We start from the raw sequence: 20,214 nt of genomic DNA on the forward strand, positions 1-20,214 counted from the left end.
GTTAATTTCATTCATTTTAAGAAGTAGCAATTTCTCTGAGCTTGAATGCCTTGTACAAAAACTTGGAAAATTTATGAACGTTACTGACATTACTGCAGACGTAAACTTCATAGAACTGAGCATTAAAGGACAAAATGTATCTCATTTTTTTGGGTCTCACGACACAAAGGACATATCGAATCATTCGCACTAACAGTTCTGTATCTATAACGATGTACTGTCAAATCTGATATCCCTAATCTAAATTTTGCTGTTATACATTTCAAAGACCTGTTTACATCTAACAGCAGATAGGGTTTTAAATCAGGAGCAGTGCATAATGTTTTATACATATCAAATCTATCATTGGTATAAATGTGATTATACCACGTTTGCCATCTACAGTCGATTAGCCTTTGGCTGAAAACAGATATGAAACTCTTAATACTTCCGGCAACACCCTGTTCCATCTACACAAAGCCAAATCCACATTCAAACAAACATAGACGCACCTTAGTTCCCAGATTTTCTTTCCCTTACTAAGTCATATAACGTTTTTATAAGCTTTATATGGTATTCTGGAACCGTCCGTTTGCAGAAGTTTCAGCCAGTAGCGGATACAATTCACAACATAGTTTATACGCATTGGATAACAGTTTGTTTGCCTATAAATAAGGTCATTCGGCGTTCGCATAATACCCCTAAAATTTCTTTCAAGTGAATAGATGGACTGATTCACGAAGACAAACAGCATTATCTAGCCCCCATAACTCAGATCCTTATTGTACCATTGGTTGTATTTGGCAGTCAAAAAGCTTCATGAGTTAATTGAATGAATTGTTATTTAACATATATCTATCTATCTATCTATCTATCTATCTATATATATATATATATATATATATATATATATATATATATATATTCATTACACATATCAAAGCACATTTTGCTTTACTTGCAAGCAGCAGTAAAACTTAAACGTGTTGAGAAAAGAACTACCGAATACTTATAGACATTAACAACAGGCGTTGCAACACATCGTAGAACAAGAGAGGCAAGGCCTTCAAGACTCAGTTGTGATACTCTTTTAAAAAAAATCTAATCGTTAAAATGTGTTCTGTGTTTGTTATCATAAAGCTTCGGGTAAAAAGAAAAAAAAAAAAAGTCCTAACGGCAGATTCGAACCCCGCGTGTTCAGGTGAGAAGAAACTGTCTTACCCATTACGTTAACGTGGCTCTTTCTCATCATCTCATCTCATCTCATCTATCCCTTGACCCGTGGGTGGGTCGTTGGGGCACCATGGATGACTGCCTGGTCAGCTCGCGCCACCTGCCTCGGTCCTCAGCGGCCCTTTGAGTTGTGGCAAATGGCAGGCCCGTCCACTCTTTGATGTTGTCCTCCCACCGCTTTCTCTGTCTGCCTCTCTTCCTCCTTCCTTGTACGGTACCCTGCAGGATGGTCTTGGCTAGGCCGTCTGATCGTGTGACGTGTCCATACCAGCGGAGCTTGCGTTCCTTCACTGTGGTTAGCAGGTCTTTGAATGGACCAATGGCGTTTTGGACTCTTCTTTTCACTTCCTCATTTGTGATGTGGTCTTTGTATGTAATGTTCAGGATCTTGCGGAAGCATCTCATTTCCAGGGCCTGGATTTTTCTCTGGAGTTCTGCAGTGAGGGTCCAGGATTCGCAAGCGTATAGAAATATTGAGAAGATGAGGGAGCGCATTAGTCTGATTTTGGACGAGAGGGAGATCTTTTTGTCCTTCCATATAGTCTTCAATCGACTCAGTGCGGCAGTAGTCTGCGCGATTCTGGACAGGACCTCTGGTTTCGAACCCTCGTCTGACACAATGGCACCCAAGTATTTGAAGGAGGAGACTTCTTCCAGTTTTTCACCGTTTACGTGCAAGTTGGACGTTACGCCTTGGCTGTTGTTGGTCATAACCTTGGTCTTTTCGGCACTGATCTCCATGCCGTAGGCTGATGATATCTTGTCAAGTTTGTGCACGAGTTCTTCGAGTTCTTTCTCTTCTCCTGCCAGGCCATCAATGTCATCGGCAAAGCGCAGGTTGGTGATGACTCTGCCTCCAATGCTGACAGTTCCCACATGATCTTCCAGGGCGTCAGTCATGATCCTTTCAAGAAAGAGGTTGAAGAGAGTGGGAGAGAGTAGACAGCCCTGTCTGACTCCGACCGTGGTTCTAAACCAGTTACCCGTGCTACCATTGAAGAGGACTGCACTGGTTGCTCTTTCGTATAGGTTCTGTATGGCTTGGATGATGTCTTCACTGATGTTGAATTTGTGCATGGTGGCCCATAAGGCAGCGTGCCATACCCTGTCGAACGCCCTTCTTGAAGTCAATAAAGACGTGGTAGAGGTCTCTTTGGTGCTGGAGTTATTTCTCGCACAGCAAGCGCAGGTTGAAGATTTGTTCTGTTGTGCTTCTCCCTGCTCTGAAGCCGGCCTGCTCTTCGGCGATGATCATTTCTGCTTGCGGCTTCAGTCGGTTGAGAAGGACCTTTAGCATGACCTTGCTGGGGTGACTGATTAGGCTGATAGTGCGGTAGTTTTTGCACTGTTGTAGATTGCCCTTCTTGGGGATTGTGATGACCAATGATTGTGTCCAGGTGGTTGGCCACTCTCCCGTCTGCAGGATCTTATTACAGATGGTGGTGAGGGCATCAATCACCGCTTCGCCTCCAGCTTGAATCAGTTCGGCGGGAATGTTGTCGACGCTAGCTGACTTCCCTGCTTTCAGTGTCTTCACTGCTGCCTCTACTTCTTCCCGAAGAATTGGCTGGCTGTCGTTGTTGGTTGATGGGGGACAGTTCAGAACTGAAGTGTCACCTTTGGTGTCATGGTTGTACAACTCGGAGCAATATTCAGTCCAGCGCTGTAGGATGTCTTTTTCTTCAATGAGGCATTTCCCTGATTTGTCCTGGATGGTGCTGACTCGTCCTTGCTTGGTTGTTGTCAAGTTTTTGACAGTTGCGTACGCTCTTTTTGAGTTGTTCTTTTGCAGGTTGTCTTCAATCTCTGAGCACTGTTGTTCTATCCAGTTTTCTTTTGCTTTTCTCATGCTGGATTTGACCTTGTTGTTGGCGGTCCTGTATTTGTTTGTTCCTTCAGGGGTGCCTTTCTTGTTCTTCAGTGCTCTTCGTTTATCGCATAGGTCGAGGATGTCAGGGGTGACCCAGGGCTTCTTCACTGGTCGTTTTGTGCCCAGAACTTCTTTGGCAGTCTCAGTCACTGCAGTGTTAAATGCAGTTGTTTCTCTGTCGATGTTCACCTCTTCGTCCTGCAAGATGGTCAGTGCGGCGAATTTTCCTCCAATCATGGCTTTGAAAGATTCTGCAACCTCTGGGTCTTTCAGTTTCTCGAGGTCGAATCTCATTCGTGTGGTACCTTGCTTTGCGATCTTCTTGAGGCGGAGTCGGAAGGTCATCATGACCAGGTTGTGGTCGCTGCCCACGTCTGCCCCTGGGAAGCTTCTGGTCCTGGCGATGTTGATGCTCTTTCACTGGCATTCAAAACTATGAAATTTTAACATGCTTTTTATAAAGGGCGATAAATCGATTGCGGTATTCGCAGTGAGAACGCTGTTTAAATCATATTATTCTGGTTATCTTGGGCATTCAAAAAATCTTTAAGGGCAATTAAAAATTCTTTTTGAGTCCGCGGTATAGGAGACGTGGCTATCGCCGAAATCACACTGCAACATTTAGCCGTTTTCTCTGGATCTATCTACAAGTTTAGTTACACCCGGTTGACACGGTCGATTCAATTTCTCTTTTATGTTCATTCTAGTTTTATAGTTTTAAAGTTTATATGAAAATTTAGTATTTTATTAAACTAATAACATGTAGAGCCAAGTACAAGTACTTCTAAACGTCGTATGAAGTGAAAAGGACTTCATTTTGAGAAAAGTCAAGACTGGAAATTTTTACGTTTCATCAATTCAAGGGTATTAACTCTTAACTCTCATGGTTTATTAGTTTTAACTGTGAATTCCGACTGATTCTATAGATATTTTTATGGCAGTTTGGGGCATAATCCAGTAAGTGATGAGGCGTTCACAAATCTTTCTCAGAATAAATATTTTACGGTCACCAGGTTCTCCAACTTTCCATCACATGTTATCGTGTATTGTCAATTGAATATATGATTGAACGGGCAGGTCAACTACTTGAAACGAAATGGCGTCGTTCGCGTTCACAAAGAATATGAGCACGCGCTTTGAATATGTATAAATATGTGTACGCAATTGATTTTTGCCCATGACCTTCAGGGCTCAGCCAACAGATCTATAAAGTCCACTCGTCGTATTGATTTTAGTATTTTTCGAAAAAGACCACTTGGGTGAATGAACATAGTGAAAGCCCAGTACACTGAGAGTAAAACTCACAAGCTTTTTATGTATTGAGTATAATTTCAAAATGTAATGTTTAAGATGAGAAAGATCGGTTTAAAGCAAATTAAGCCCCATAGCATTAATTACAGATCAAAGTGCCAAGTTTAGAGAATAAAAAAAAAAAAAAAAAAAAATAACAGTAAATTCAGTTTGCATATAATTTGGCTTCTTTTTTAAATTTCTTTTGTGCCCATCCCAGAGGTGCAATATTATTTTAAACAAGATGACTGGAAAGAACTGAATTTTTCCTATTTTTATGCCAAATTTGGTGTCAACTGACAAAGTATTTGCAGAGAAAATGGCAATGTTAAAGTTTACCACACACACACACACACACACACACACACAGACAACCGAACACCGGGTTAAAACATAGACTCACTTTGTTTACACAAGTGATTCAACCAGCGTTCTCTCATACTCAAATAAGAGAGAGAGAGAGAGAGAGAGAGAGAGGCAGACAGACAGACCGAGACAGAGAGAGTTATCAACAATTATTTTTCCGTCTTTTAAAAAAACGTAGATAAAAGGCTTACAGAAAAAAAAATCACGTAGACCTTGTCTTCTTATTGAGTGCCATATCAATAACACAACATCAATAACACATGTATGTTAAAATGTACTATGCATTGTGTGTGTGTGTGTGTGTGTGTGTGTGTGTGTGTGGTCACATTTTGGTGCCTGTATGTAACATTGATGTAATGTTTTATGTTAACAAAAGCGTTTTTGTAAAGCACCTAGAGCAGATTTCTGGATAGTGTGCTATATAAGTATCCATTATTATCATTATTATTGTTAACATTCTTTTTTCTTCTTTTTTTTTCGTTTTTTGGAAACCAGGTAAAATGAAAACTATGAACACAGGAAACACGTTTTAGTATTGCCTTCGTTTATCTGCACTGGAATAGCAGCTTGAATCACAAGTTCGCCTGGTTTGTGACGTTCATTAACTTTGTGTTCTAAACACCAGCCACCACGGGGAGCGGTTAAGAGTATCGCCAAGTGACGATTGTGGGAATGCTGGTTCGAGCCCAGCTTATGGAAAATATTATTGTGACGTACATTTATCGACCTATGCCTGGTTCCTACCCAGCTTTTTGTGCGTTATGCTGTCATACTAGGAGACTGAGCCACAAAGCTAAGTGTCATCCACTTCACAGTAGCTGACGCCGAGATAATAATTATGTGATGGACGAAACCTTGTATGACAGCCTTGCTATTTAAAAAAAAAAAAAAAAAAAAAAAAAAAAAAAAAAAATCATTTATTCATCTATTTATTTATTTTATTTTCATTATTATTTATTTATTTAATTATATTACTATTATTTATTTATCTATTTTATTTCATTTTATTTATTTATTTATTTATTCTCAAGGCCTGACAAAGCGCGTTGGGTTACGCTGCTGGTCAGGCATCTGCTTGGCAGATGTGGTGTAGCGTATATGGATTTGTCCGAACGCAGTGACGCCTCCTTGAGGTACTGAACCTGAAACTGAGCTACTTTTTCCCCGAACCGAAACTGACTCATAAGCAACAGCGTCATCATACTCGCTCCAACATTTCCGAAGTGAGATCCTGTCATTGTCAGTGTGTCGGCGGAAACGTAGGGGCTCTCATGTCACTAAAGGGAAGGAATCAGGGCCTCAGATTCAGGGAAAGTGACTCATGACCTCACAGCAATAATTAAGACTGATATCATGAACACGGACACGGTTTTCATCGAATTTTAGTATCAAATATTATTTTGAAGTAAATGGTTGCGGTTGATAATGACCTGTGCAGTGTTTGTGGGAATGATATTGTGCAGCATTATTTGTGATATTGTCCAGTCTCACGTTCATCCTGGAATCAGTTAGATGACTATAAAAAAATGAAGAAAAAAAATTTAAACGAAAATTGTGAAAGGTTATTGCTTAACAACGAATTAATTTTGTATGGTACAAACAGTAAAACAGTATCGGACGAAATCTTTGGCTTGAAAGTGTTATGGGCGATTTTTCTTTCAATTTAACCTAAAGACCAGGACCAATCAAATCATACGAAAACTACAACCATTTCTTAATTAACTGCAATTAAAAAAAACAAAAAACAAAAGCAAAAAAAACACACACAAAACCCCACCCTCAACTCCAAAAAACTAAACAAAACAAAACAAACCACAAAAAAAGAAGAAAGAAAACAAAAACATATACATACAAGGAAAATGCTATATTATGACTTTCTGAGGGAAAAAAAAGAGAAACATTGGTGCTCTTTTCTGGACAAGTATGTGATCGGAAAACGCATAAATTTGACACTTGGTCATTATGTAGGCCTAACACAGATTTAGTACAGTCTTTTTCAAATACTCAACAGTGTGTGTGTGTGTGTGTGTGTGTGTGTGAATGCTTGAAGCTGAAGAAAAAATGATGGTGGATGTTCAAAGAAAGAAGAAGAATAAGAGCTGCTTCCGTGTTGAACAAAACGCTAAGTGTTACATGAGACTGCGATAATTCATTTTATTGTCATTATCTTTTTTCTTTCTTCTTCTTCTTTTTTTTTTTTTCTTTTTTTTTACCATAGCTTTTCACTTCCTGCTCTCTTTGGATTTTTTTTGTCACTCAGTGGTCTTGTACCTTGTGTGCAGTTGTACATGGTTAAGAAGTAGCTTTTGTTATCACACTTGGAAATGTGTGCATACAATGTATTAATAAGGAAAATATTTGATAAATGTCATCATAGATCTATATCATATGGTGTTGTTAAAATTTCTGTAATATATATTATTTTGATTTATTTGCTTTTGAACGAATAGAACTTTATTTGCAAGGAGAGAGAAGAAAAAAAGAAAAGAAAAAAGAACAAAACATGCTGACTGTCGTTTGAGGGGCTCCGGGCGAGATGCTCACTCAGTTTTGCTTTGCGACTGAAATTGTTGTCATTCTCAGGGAATGTAGTAGACCAGTAGGTGTACGTGGTGTTTTTCCAAAGAAGCACGGCAGGCACTAGCTTGCTTGGCGCCTCCTGGCTAAGATCCAGTTCTGAACTGTTACTTAAAGTCCCAAGAACTAATTTAAAATGTGCAGGGAAAAGGTCTTTTTGTGCTCAAGTAACCCAAATCTGGAATTCTTTGCCATCGTCCCTCAGAAATGCTCCTGATCTTCAGACTTTCAAGTCAGATCTGAAAACGCACCTTTTCCGCCGCAAACATTTCTGTACTCAGCACGATGGATAGTCCTAAGTCTGTTCGCCACAAGGAGCTTTATGCTTGAGATATTTATACTCACGAAATCCTGTTTTTGTGCAGCTGATATATTTAATGTGTCTGGGCGCGCGCGTGCGTGGATGTGTGTGTGTGTGTGTGTGTGTGTGTGTGTGTGTGTGTGTGTGTGTGTGTGTGCGAGTGTGAGTGTGCACGCGCATGTATGTGTGTGTCTAAAAATGTGTGTTTTTAAGGAATATATTTCTTTTTAATAATAGCATTATTTACTTGATATTTTTATTGTTTGTCGGATCATGTTTTTTTGTGTTTTTTTATATTCATTCTGTGAACGCATTAGATTTAGCTGTTGTAATGTTTTATGTTATGTTTATATCTGGCTCGATGATGTGAGGTGCTTTGAGCAGCATTAGTACTGGATATCGCGCCACAGAAAAGTTATGAATTATTATTATTATTATTAATATGACCCAGGAGCTGCGGACTGCTGGCATAAGGACTAGGTGAGGCTGTGTCTTGGGATTTGAGGTGAACTTGAAGGGAATGGGGGAGGGGGGTGGGGGGTGGGGGGTTACGACACGGACGCTTGGGAAGCAAAACAAAACGAAACGAACCAACTGAACAAGGAAACGTTTATCTTGGATACATATATATGAAAATAAACACGAAAACAAAAGGTTAGAAATTAATCAAAATCTCTGAGTAAAATACAGTATCAGTACCGGTAACTCAAGGAGGCGTCACTGCGTTCGGCCAAACCCATATACGCTGCACAACATCTGCTAAACAGATGCCTGCTGATGAAAAAAAAAACAAAAAAAGAAAAACAACAACAACAACAACAACAAAAAAACCACACGTTTATCTTTAATTTCACTATTCCTTGAAAGACAGAGAATATAATCTCTTTGCTAAAGTGTCATTGAAAGCAAAACTGCTTGGAAAAAAAAAAAAAAAAAAAAAAAAAAATCGGCGTGCAGCCATTGAGCTGCCTTTTACTCTGTTGTCACATTTAAAACTGGATCGCTTTCTCAGTCAAGTACCATCGAGATTTTGGGAGTATCAAACGGCTCTCTGCTTAGACAGGCCCAACAAACTGAAGAACTGACAAATTGGTTATCGAATGAATCCCTGTTTGAGTGATTGAGTGATTCCTTGATTGACTGATTTCTGTTTTCAGCATGTGGTTGGAACACAACAGCTCTCCAGGGCACAGTCCAGTCTCCCAACTTCCCCGGAAACTACTCCAACAACCAGGACTGTGTGTATATCATCACAGCACCTGCCGGTTATCAGGTCACTCTGACCTTCACCGACTTCGACCTTGAACCTCAAGGAAAGTGCTCGTATGACTTTGTTGAGGTAAACTGATATTTTCTTTTTCACCTGTGAATTAACCTTTCCATCGAGCGGCTACTTTGGCAAAACAAACAAACAAAAACCAAAAACAAAAACAAAAACAAAAAACCCATCAGTTTGTCATTTTATCGTTCACGTGATCGATCCTCTTCCACATGGTCCATCTCATCACAAACATCATTGTCACCATAGCCACGGAAATACCAATATCCAGTGCAGAGAAAGTTTTCGAAGTTATGTTTGTTTGTTTTTTTGTGTTTTTTTTTTTGGTGTGTTTTCATTTTGTTTGGTTTTTCGCTTTTTTCCCCCTAAAAACTATGATCAACTGGCTTGATCGTTGCGTCTACTCGCGATTCTTGTCACGTGCAGTCCACTGTGACGTTTGTCAAAACGTCACTTTTCGTGGAGTTGTCAATGTCGGCGCTGTCGTTTCTGAGAAAACAAACAAACAATACATATCGCCTTTGCGAAGTTGTTAAATGTTACAGTCCCCTCTGGTAGAATAAACCATAAAATACACGAAATGTCTCGTCTGTTTTATTTCCTCTCTGTTTTCTCAGACATGACTGAGACCTTAATGTATTGTGATGTAGATCTACATTATTACTGGTCAATAAAATTCAAAGCGAAAATTGAGTATCCACACCACCATCACTATCATATTGTTCATTTTCGTGAATCCTTGTGGACCTACAAATACAAAAGAAAAGTGATTAAATTCAGTGACATCTTATGATCTGACTTCCCGGTGACAGTTTTCATTTCCCCAACCTGAAATAAGTGCATTTCAAAGTGCTGTATGTCAGCACATTTTAAGACAGTTCGGATGAATGTTCTCGTGATGACGTTTGTTTCAACTTAGTCACGAGTGTTAGCAATCATTGTCAACAATAATTGTCGGTTAGTGGACTATAAATGAATAAAGAACTCTTCAACCAACCAATCTACTAATTATCCAATATACAGTCATCTCACCCATTTACTCATTCATTCAATTCGACTAGACATCGTTTGATCATTAGCTATCTGACTGACTGGTTGCAAGACTGACTGACTGGGTAACGAACTAAGTAGGGTAACTAAAATCATTATCTGGAAGGTGACCTGAGACACAGAACCGGAAGCTTGCATACACTACACATCACATATTTCGGATGGAATAAACGCATCCAGAGCCTTGAGGCATTCTCCGAGATCATCCAGTCTGTCAACATGGTTGGATCAGAGTGATTCAGTTGATTTTCTAACACGCTCTCTCACAGCCACAACAGAGTGTCTGTGCCATGATACCAGCTCTGACATGCAACCGAACCCTTTTGCAGTGGAAGAGATGCGATATTTACATTTGATTAGCCATCATTATCGCCAGCGGTATTTTCTTCCTTTTAGTCTTCTTCGTCGTCTTTACTATTCTTCTTCTTTTTATCCTCCTCGTAGCTACTTTTACATCGTTCTCATCTTCCTTTGTTTCGTTTTTTTCCCTTCCTCCCAACACCTCTAACCTTTTGGTAATATCTTATGTTATCGCCGGTGTACGATTTCTCTGAAGTAAAGACCACATGAGTTTGTGGTTTTAGTGCGTGCGTGCGCGTGTTTGTGTGTGTGTATCAAGTGGTAGAATTCGAGCATCTCTGTATGTTTCCAAGTTTGATGCGTGCCTAGGAACACCTAGTGCAAGTTTATATGCTTTACAATCTGAACTGTGACCCTTAAAAAAAAAAAAAAAATTTCGGGTCTCTAAAGTACACTTCTTGACCATAATTATATGTAAGTTTTGATCTGATAAGTGCTATAGACAGGTGATTTAAAGTTTTTACATCCATCCCCAAGGCTGTTTAATAATGATCTTTAAGAGATTTAAATCGTTTCTTTCTTTAATTTAGTATATAGTCAAAATGAACATTCCACGCCAGTTTTGTTTTGAGAACTCCCAAAACTTTGACACTTTGCTTGTGTTCTGAAGGTTCTTCAATCGTTTGAAATTTAGTAACTTAGCTGGGTTGCTTCCGGGAATAAATAACAACATGTTGATTTTATTTGTGGACCAATATGATGCAATTTTAAACATGTATCGCCAAAGGCTGTTAAGTTCGGTCTGATATAATCTCCTGATATAATCTTGTGTTCTTTGTGGTGTTGACGTCTTTAAGGTTATGTTCACCCATATGAAAATGGCATCAGCATATTGAACCAAGGTAACATTTTTTGACATTGTTTTAGAAAGATCTTGTATACGTAAAAAGAATGGGTGCTATGATTGATCCTTGTGGAATCCCCGTGTCTAGAGTTCTAGGTGTCGAGTATGTTGTTCCTATTCTAGCTTGCATCGTTCTATTTGATAAATATCACACAACGTAACTGTAACTGCTTCCACTTAGACCTATAGCTTTCGGCTTTACTTGTATCTGTTTATGCCATACTTGGTCGCTTATTTATTTATAGTCTGTTCATCTAAGATGATGATATTAGACTGAAAATAAATGATATTATTATCATTTGGATTACTATCATTTCTATCATAATGATGATTGTTATTATTAATTAGAAGTCGACATTTCTGTATATTCGAATGAAAAAGGGGGCGGTTGAGGTGGAGGGGAGGGGGTGTGGTGGGAGCAAGGGGCAGGGGACTGGAGTCATATGGGCAGGCATATAGCGCACACAACACCACATTTTAACCCTTTCACCGCCAGTCAATTTAGAGTACAAAATTCCCTTGTGGTATAAACACAGAAAAGACACACGCTTATTTATTTATAGTCCCATACTTGGTCATATGCCTTTTTAACACCAAAGAACATTGCACAAGCACTTTTTTTTCCACAAGCAAATTGTTGCTTTACTTGAGTAGATGATTTAATTAAATGCTCTATTGCAGGTTTTCTTTTTCTAAATTCTGCTCGGTTTTCAGGTGTGATTTATTTTTTTCACAGTAGTGTAGCAATCTATTTAAAACGATTTAAAAAAAAAAGAAGAAAAAGTTTCCAGCAATGGGTCGTTAGTTTTTATTTTATTTAATTTTAATTTTATTTTATTTTTATTTTATCATTATTTTTTTTAATCACTCTTGGGTTTGGCTGCTTTCAGAACTGGAACAATTATGGAATCTTTCCTCAACTGTGGTACTGTACCATTATCCCAACATTCCTGAATAATTCTATGTCAGAAAGCAACGCATTTTTCGGGTTGATTTTTTAACGTCTGGATACTAATTGCGTCAAGACTGACTGAACTTTAAAAAAAAAGAAGAAAAAAAGAAAAAAAAAAGAAAGAATATTTTATTGTTGATCGCAGATATTGCATTTTCAACTCTGTCATTGGAGAAGATCAACGATCATTTTGTGGATTCGGGTCGGAATGTAAGTTCTTCGAACCATCTTTTTCTCCATATGCTTTACGGTGTCCCTCTGTTCTACTATGCTTTGAAACCATATCCACAAATGTGTTTCCCTCTTTTTCGTTGTCCGAAGGAAATCTGTTTTCATCATCAATTTTGAATGGATAAACAGGTAATATAATTCCATGCTTCATGCCTGCTGTTCGTTTCCAGACGTTTTTATAATCTTTATGGTCAATAACATCTTTGGCACAAAATGAACTCCAGCGTTTTTTTGTTGTTTTGTTTTTGCTTGAGCTATGAATCTGTTACTGTGTGATTTTGCTTTCTTCATTTCTATATGTTTTTCTCCCGTTGTGAGTCTTGACTGAGAAGGCAGGATAATTTTCTGTGAATTTTTCCCAGTCCGCACACTTGTACGTTGTGTGTGTGTGTGTGTGTGTGTGTGTGTGTGTGTGTGTACAGATCCGGGATGGCCGAAATGAAACGTCTCCCCTACTTGCTTTTCACTGCATCTCATCACTACCGGGTCCAGACAGAACGTTCGGAAATCAGATGTGGATCAGGTTTAAATCAGATTCATCAAGCACCGGGAAGGGCTTCAGAGCAACATTCGTTTCAGGTTCCAGTTGATATGATCTCTCTCTCTCTCTCTCTCTCTCTCTCTCTCTCTCTCTCTCTCTCTCTCTCCCTCTCTCTCTCTTATTGATTTTGCTTTCACCATTTCATTCGTTTATTATAATGGTTTGTTATAAATTGAAAGTATGTTGATGCATTCACCCATGTTATAAGGACCTCGTGGCCAATGATATTAAAGTGTCAAAGCGTCAGAAAGCGTCTCTCTCTCTAACTCTGTGTGTGTGTGTGTGTGTGTGTGTGTGTGTGTGTGTGTGTGTGTGTGTGTGCGTGTGTGTGTGTGTGTGTTGTTGGAGCCGCCGGGCTGCGATTTGTAGGATTGTATGTGCGTGTGTATTGGAAGGGGTGGGGGGGTGGGGGTGGGGGGTTCGGGGAGGGGAGCGGGAGGTGGGGGTGGGTGGGGGGTGTATGTCTTTATTACGAGTATTGTGGGAGCTAGGCAAAACATGAATGTGCGTGTGTTTTATATGTGTGTGTGTGAAGGGGGTGGGGGTAGAGGATGCGGGGGGAGGGGGGGGAGGGGGTGGTATGGGCGTGTGTGTGTGTGTGTGTGCCGTGGAAGCTGCGATACGTTGGAATGTGCGTGTATGCGTGTGCGTGTGTGTGTGTGTGTGTGTGTGTGTGTGTGTGTGTGTGTGTGTGTGTGTGTGTCTGTGTGTGTGTGTTGTCTGTGTCTGTGATTGAGAGAGAGAGAGAGTGAGATATAATGACATTGACAAATATATTAATTGTGAAGGCCATCGACCCATACACAAATTTACACACACACACACACACACACACACACACACACACATACACGCGCGCGCGCGCGCGCGCGCTACGTAGATGGGTGTTCACAGACACATCTCTACGGGGTATCCAAGAGTACTTCACGGTGTTTCAAGGCACAGTAGATGTACATGGTCAGCTTTCTGTTATGTTCAATTTTCCCAGTCGTAATTAACACATCAGGTTGTGCTATATTATATAACAGTTTTTCGAGATATTTTTCTCTTAATTCTGTTACACTGGACATGGAAACAGAAAGTGATCTTCGTTCTACTGTAATCCAGGACAAAAGGGGAAATCGTGACTGACGGTTTGGTATCGCTTATGTATTGCTAGTTCGTTTATTACAAACTGAAATCTAATCCAACAGTCTCTGATTTATTATTTTTTTTATTGCAATGCCGTTTATGTATGTGTCAGACAGATGAACAGTTTTGAAAAGTCAATACGTTGAGAAACGTTCGCTGGTCTGCACTTTCAAAAGCCATTCTTGTCAAAAATTTTCAAAAAGTTTTTGTTTCACACTACGTAGAAAACCAGCTTCGTTTGTAATTTCACCTGACCATGCATCCTGGAAACCTGACTGACCTGACCCAGGTTGATTTGTTTTGTCTGTTTGTATGAAGATCGTTTAACAACATAGTTAATACTTGTTTTGGCAATCTGTAATCAGGGAGTTTTCTTAAGTTCAACCAGTAACTAAGAGTTGAAACTGTACTGTCAATATACAGTGGATAACGACCTGTATCACCATAAATCATGTGGTTTGGGGTTATATCATTCACTTCCAATAATCGTTTACAAGCGAAAAGGTGGGCTGATTCTATATTTGCTGTCTTATTCATTCCCCATATTTCAGAGGAATACATCATCATAGGTTTGATCTGGGCATCAAACAGCTGAAAAAACACAGATGAGTAAAAAGTCCCTAGAGACCACATAGTTTTCATAAGTTCAAGCATCTTGCCTTTGGCTCTGCTTGCAAACTCACTGCATGCAGATTCGAAGGAAAGATTCGTTTTTAACAGAAAACCTAAATATTTATAGCTGTTTACCACTTCAATTTTGTAACCACCATAAAAAAAAATTATAACCATGATTCCCTCTCAGCTAGGTGACCACATTTCCTGAAAACCATAATCTTTGTCTTTTCTAGATTGATAGTAAGGCCTAGTCGTGTGGATGCTGTTTCTAGACTGCTAATTTGACTTTGAAGTCCAAATAGTGTAGAAGAGATCAATACTATGTCATCTGAAAACAGGAGCAAAAAGATCTCGTCTAAACATGGAAGAAGCTGGATTCCGTGCTTTTTTTCTCGCACAAAATCGGCCACTTCTGCAATGAATAAAGAAAAAATTAAAGGACTTAGCAAACATCCTTGCTTAACCCCCTGCATAGAAGAGAAAAACTCTGACAGTTGGGTACCCCACCTTACGCAAGCTCTGACTGTTGAATACATAGCTTTCAACATCTTTAACATTTGTACTAGATGTGTTTATCTTTCCAATCAGAGTGTCTCAAAGATTGTTCCTGTTAACAGTGTCAAAAGCTTTCTTATAATCTATGAAGGCCACGTAAACTTTGCCTCGTCTCCTTCAGTTGCATCCTCATTTGATAACTGAGATTAATGTGAAAATATGATCCATTGTTGAGAACCCTTTTCGAAACACTGCTTGTTCTTTGCGGAGTTTGCCTTCTGTTTCAGCCCATAAGTATGATCTTTTGTTTGATATGGCTGTTAAAACTTTGCTGCAGTACTTAGTAAAGAGATCCCACGATAGTTGTCTGGGTCTGTTCATCGCCTTTTTTTAACAGTGGTATTATGACAAATTTGCACCATTCTGGTGGGAAGAAACTTGCATCATATATCATATTAAAAAAAGTTTAGTTACCAAGGGGGCTACATGCGCTGCGTCATGTTTAAGAAATTTGCCACATATTCCATCTGGAGATACAGATTTTCCCAACTTTACATTATTGACGGATGAATAAACTTCTTCCTCAGTAACTGGGTCATCTGATTTTGGTATATGAATTTCGTCAGGTTCTTCTGTTTCGTCTTCGTATTTCTCTGTGTTACTGCCTGAGCGTTCCGCCGTGAAAATATCGGTATAGAGAATTGGATAAATTTTATTTTCTGAGGGTAATAGAGTAAGCAAAATGATGTTTTTTTTTCATCCAGCCCTCGAAGGGGAAACAGTAACATAAACAAAGGAGGAAATCATTATATCAGTACAGCATGCATATACAGGCGGGATACAAGAATGGTAATTTGACATTTACAGCATTAAATAGAGAAGAATAAAAGGAGAAATATATAAGAGGACACACACACACACACACACCAGTGAGAGAGGGAGAGAGAGAGAGAGAGAGAGTACAAAAACTGAAAATTGAAAAATTCCAAGGTTTACGTTCCCCCATGTCTGTCAATGTTTCCACAAAAACTGTTTTGGTTGGTCTGTGTGAGTGTGTCTTTCTATTATTCTCTCAGGTCTATTTTCCCTCAGTATATGTATGTTTCATCATAATTCATATGTATATATATATATATATATATATATATATATATATATATATATATATATATATATATATTCATACACACACACACTTTTGGGTAGTGGTCAATGCTCAGCAGTGGTTTGTACAATCATAGTGGTCAGTGATCAAAACCAGTAAAAGAGTGCAAACATTGGCTTAGAGAGTACTCATAATGCAAAAAAGATGGAACACAAGCTGCACACATTTAGGAAGTGGTCAGTATCAGTTTTGGTCAGTGAATAATTAAACTAGGTAAATATCTCTTCTGACTATACATTTAATTTCATATTGATATTGACTGTAACATGATCTTACTTATTTGTGTATTCATTTGTTTTATTTTTTTCATTTGCTGTTTGTGAATAAGGTTGGTTTTTTTTTGGTTTTTTTAAATACAAATGATATTATGGTCCATCAGCCATCATGTTGAAATTGAAATGCAGCATGTGAGCACAGTATAAGCTTTAAGCTTGTTGATGCTCTTTTTTTTTTGCATCTGTTCGCATTGTAATCACGTGTACTGTTGAACAATTGGATATTATTCAAACCAATAGGTCAATAAATAAATGATTGAATAAACAATCAGATGCTGCATTCTTAAAACTTTTAAGTAGTGGTCGGCAGTACACAGTAGTGGTCAGCTAATGGTTAAATCATATGAAGAAGTCCAAATACTAGTCACAAAAAATACAGTCTGAACAGTTAAATAGTGCCATTAGTGGTCAGTTTAGTTCAGTTGTCAGCATTTGTCTGTTAGTGATCAGAACCTGCCAAGTCATCATAATAATCCACAAACATGGCAAAACAATGCAGTATCAACACTTTTGTGTAGCGGTCAGCAGTGGCAAAATTGATAGTTGTCAGTAAGTTATAAGATAATAGTCAACAGTAAAATGCCCACTAGTATTTGACAGTGGTCAACTTATGGTCAGGTCCTGCCAAGATGTCTTAATACTGCTTAACTGTCACAAAGTCATGAAAGTTTAACACTGTTAGTGGTCAACAGTCAGCAGTAGTTAGGCAAAGATCAAACACCTGCTTTGACACCATAATAGCGCACAGACACGACAAAATAGCACAATCTGAGCTCTTTTGGGTTGTGTTCAATAGTGATCAGCAGTGCTCCTAAACCTGAAGGAACATTGACCTTGGGAAACAAAGACCCAGAAAAAGTTTTGGGAATATATTGTATATAGACCTGGGGGAACTTTGGGATGACTATCTTTAACAATCTGAAAAGCCCACCATTGTTGATAGAGTCGCTGGATTTTACACAGGTATCACTCTGTGCAGAGCTATCTGAACCCATAATTTATGCACCCATAGCTATGCACCCCCCACCCACCCCCCATATACACACACCCTCACCCCCCCCCGCACCCTCCCCCCCCCCCCTCCAAACCCCATTCCCCACCCCCACGATACAATCTGAACAAGTGAACAGTTAAATAGGGGTCCAACACACACACACACACACACACACACACACACGCACACACACTGTTAGCAGTAGTAGCAGAAGAAATGTAAGAAAACAGATCTGTAATATTGACAACAACTTGGAACTCATAATAACGTGTTCAGCTAAGCAAACAAGAAAACACCAAACCACCTCAGACAATTCACAAAGCAAGCCTTTGTTTCCCACAGCCAACCTCCAGGCCCCCTTCTTCCTCATCGTCAGCAGTGTTGGATCAGGTGTGGGAGGCAAAGTTCACCGTATGGACGTGGAGACTCGCTCCAACATCGTTGTTCCCATGACCCAAGCCTTGTATCATCCCGTAGCAGTGGATTATGACCCTGTTGAACAGACCGTCTACTGGACAGAGGTGAGCTGATGCTTGCCTGCTTTTGATGTCTCCAAGAGTCAAAATGTCTCATTACATGGTTTTTGTTGTTGTTGTTGTTGTTGTTTTTGGTTTCCAGGAGTCAAAATGTATCGTTACATCAATATATGCCTGTCAAAATGATGATACATTATACACACTTTGTGATTTAAGTTTTGTCGAAAAACTGCAATGTGTGGGAAGCAAAGAAAGAGGATGCCATAAGTTTTACTAACATCTCTTGCATGTGTGTGTGTGTGTGTGTACGGGGGGGGGGGGGGGGGGGGGGGGGGCAGGGCATGGAGCAGGGGGTTTGGGGGGATATACATGTATGATTTCAATCACACTTCAGTTGCTGTCCTTTTAGCTGACATTCTGAAGTGATGAACAGAGGCAGTGAGTGGATAATGCAAGCTTCTTTATAGCTTGTCAGCATGTAATGGGGCACTCATCCCTGAAACCTTCACTGATTTCAGTTGCATGATGCAACTTTTCTTTGACTTTGGCATTTAATGTGTTTCCCATAAAGATGAAATTTAAAGGGTCCAGGGACCTCTTATAAGTTTCTGGGAGTCCTTCCAGGATTTTTAAGGGTCCCCATGTAAATAAAAAGTGGTGGTGTGTCCATCGAGAGATCGATGATGACCATCGTTGTCATCCAGCTGGGGGATGGGGGGAGGGTGGTGGTGGGGTGGGGGGGAGGATGCTCATGGCTGAATAGTCCAATCTGCGCACGAAATGTTCGCTGACAGTTGGGGCAGACAAAGACAGGCATATCATTGTCAGGGAGCTTGTTTGCCCGTGACTTTCTGGCCTGCCTCTTCTGAACAGCTGCAGCAGTCCTGTTGGCCTCGCACAACTTGGCGCCTTTGTGCACAGCAGCGCGCCATTTGTCACGGTCCACTGCAGATTCCTCCCAGGAGTCAGGGTTGATATCAAACGCTTTAAGAGAGACTTTCAGAGTATCTCTGAAGCGCTTCTTCTGACCTCCGTGTGATCTCTTCCCTTATTGCAGCTCGCCATAGAAGAGCCTTTTGGGCAGCCGATGGTCTGGCATGCGCGCCACGTGTCCAGCCCAGCGAAGCTGGGACTGCATCAGGATGGTGAAGATGCTGGGAAGGGTGGCTTTTGCGAGCACCTCTGTGTCTGGGGTCCTGTCTTGCCACTTGATGTTCAGTAGCTTCCTGAGGCATGTTGTGTGGAAGTGGTTCAGCTTCTTGGCATGTCATTGGTACACTGTCCAAGTTTCGCAGGCGTACAGTAGTGTGGGGAGAACTACTGCTCTGTAGACCTTTAGCTTGGTCTCAAGACTAATGCCTCTTCTGTTCCAGACATTTGCACTGAGTCTGCCAAAAGTTGCGCTTGCTCTTGCAATCCTGACGTTCACTTCATCGTCGATGGTTGCATTTCGTGACAGTGTGCTGCCAAGGTATGTGAACCGCTCCACCGCACTGAGTCTCTGACCGTTTACTGTGATGTTGGGCTCAACGTAGGGTTTCCCTGGGGCTGGCTGATGGAGAACTTCAGTTTTCCTTGTGCTGATGGTAAGGCCGAAGTTCCTGCTGGCAGTGACAAACTTGTCGATGCTGAGTTGCATGTCAGCTTCAGATCCAGCGTTGAGGGCACAATCATCAGCAAACAAAAAGTCTCTGATGATGTCTGTCATGACCTTCGTTTTTGCTTGAAGCCTTCTGAGGTTAAACAACTTGCCATCTGTTCGGTACTTTAGGCCGATTACAACATCGCCATCTCTGAAGGCATCAGTAAGCATTGCAGAGAACATGAGGCTGAACAGCATTGGAGCCAGGACGCAGCCTTGCTTGACACCATTTGTGACAGCAAAAGGAGCAGATGTTTCGCCATTGTCCTGGACTCGAGCCTGCATGCCTTCATGGAATTGGCTGACCAAGGAAATAAATTTCCGAGGGCATCCGTACTTGGCCATGATCTTCCACAGTCCCTCTCTACTCACGGTGTCGAAGGCCTTAGTGAGGTCGACATAGGTGGAGAACAGATCAGCATTTTGCTCCTGACATTTCTCTTGCAGCTGCCTTGCAGCAAACACCATGTCGGTGGTTCCGCGCTCTTTCCGGAATCCACACTGGCTCTCAGGCAAATGACCTTGGTCAATGTGTGCTGTGAGGCGGT

General features: G+C 40.3%; 1 protein-coding gene across 2 annotated transcripts in view; it reads left to right on the forward strand.

The window, feature by feature from the left end:
- Positions 1-20,214, forward strand: part of LOC143290240 (uncharacterized) — a 51,350-nt gene that overhangs the window by 3,225 nt on the left and 27,911 nt on the right. For both annotated transcript variants that reach the window (XM_076599578.1, XM_076599579.1), the window contains exons 2-4: positions 8,774-8,955; positions 12,755-12,911; positions 17,891-18,069. In XM_076599578.1, the coding sequence (XP_076455693.1) occupies positions 8,774-8,955; positions 12,755-12,911; positions 17,891-18,069 (518 nt within the window). The remainder of the gene's footprint in view (positions 1-8,773; positions 8,956-12,754; positions 12,912-17,890; positions 18,070-20,214) is intronic.

Source organism: Babylonia areolata, chromosome 15 (assembly GCF_041734735.1).
Source record: "Babylonia areolata isolate BAREFJ2019XMU chromosome 15, ASM4173473v1, whole genome shotgun sequence".
Taxonomy (NCBI): Eukaryota; Metazoa; Mollusca; class Gastropoda; order Neogastropoda; family Buccinidae; genus Babylonia; species Babylonia areolata.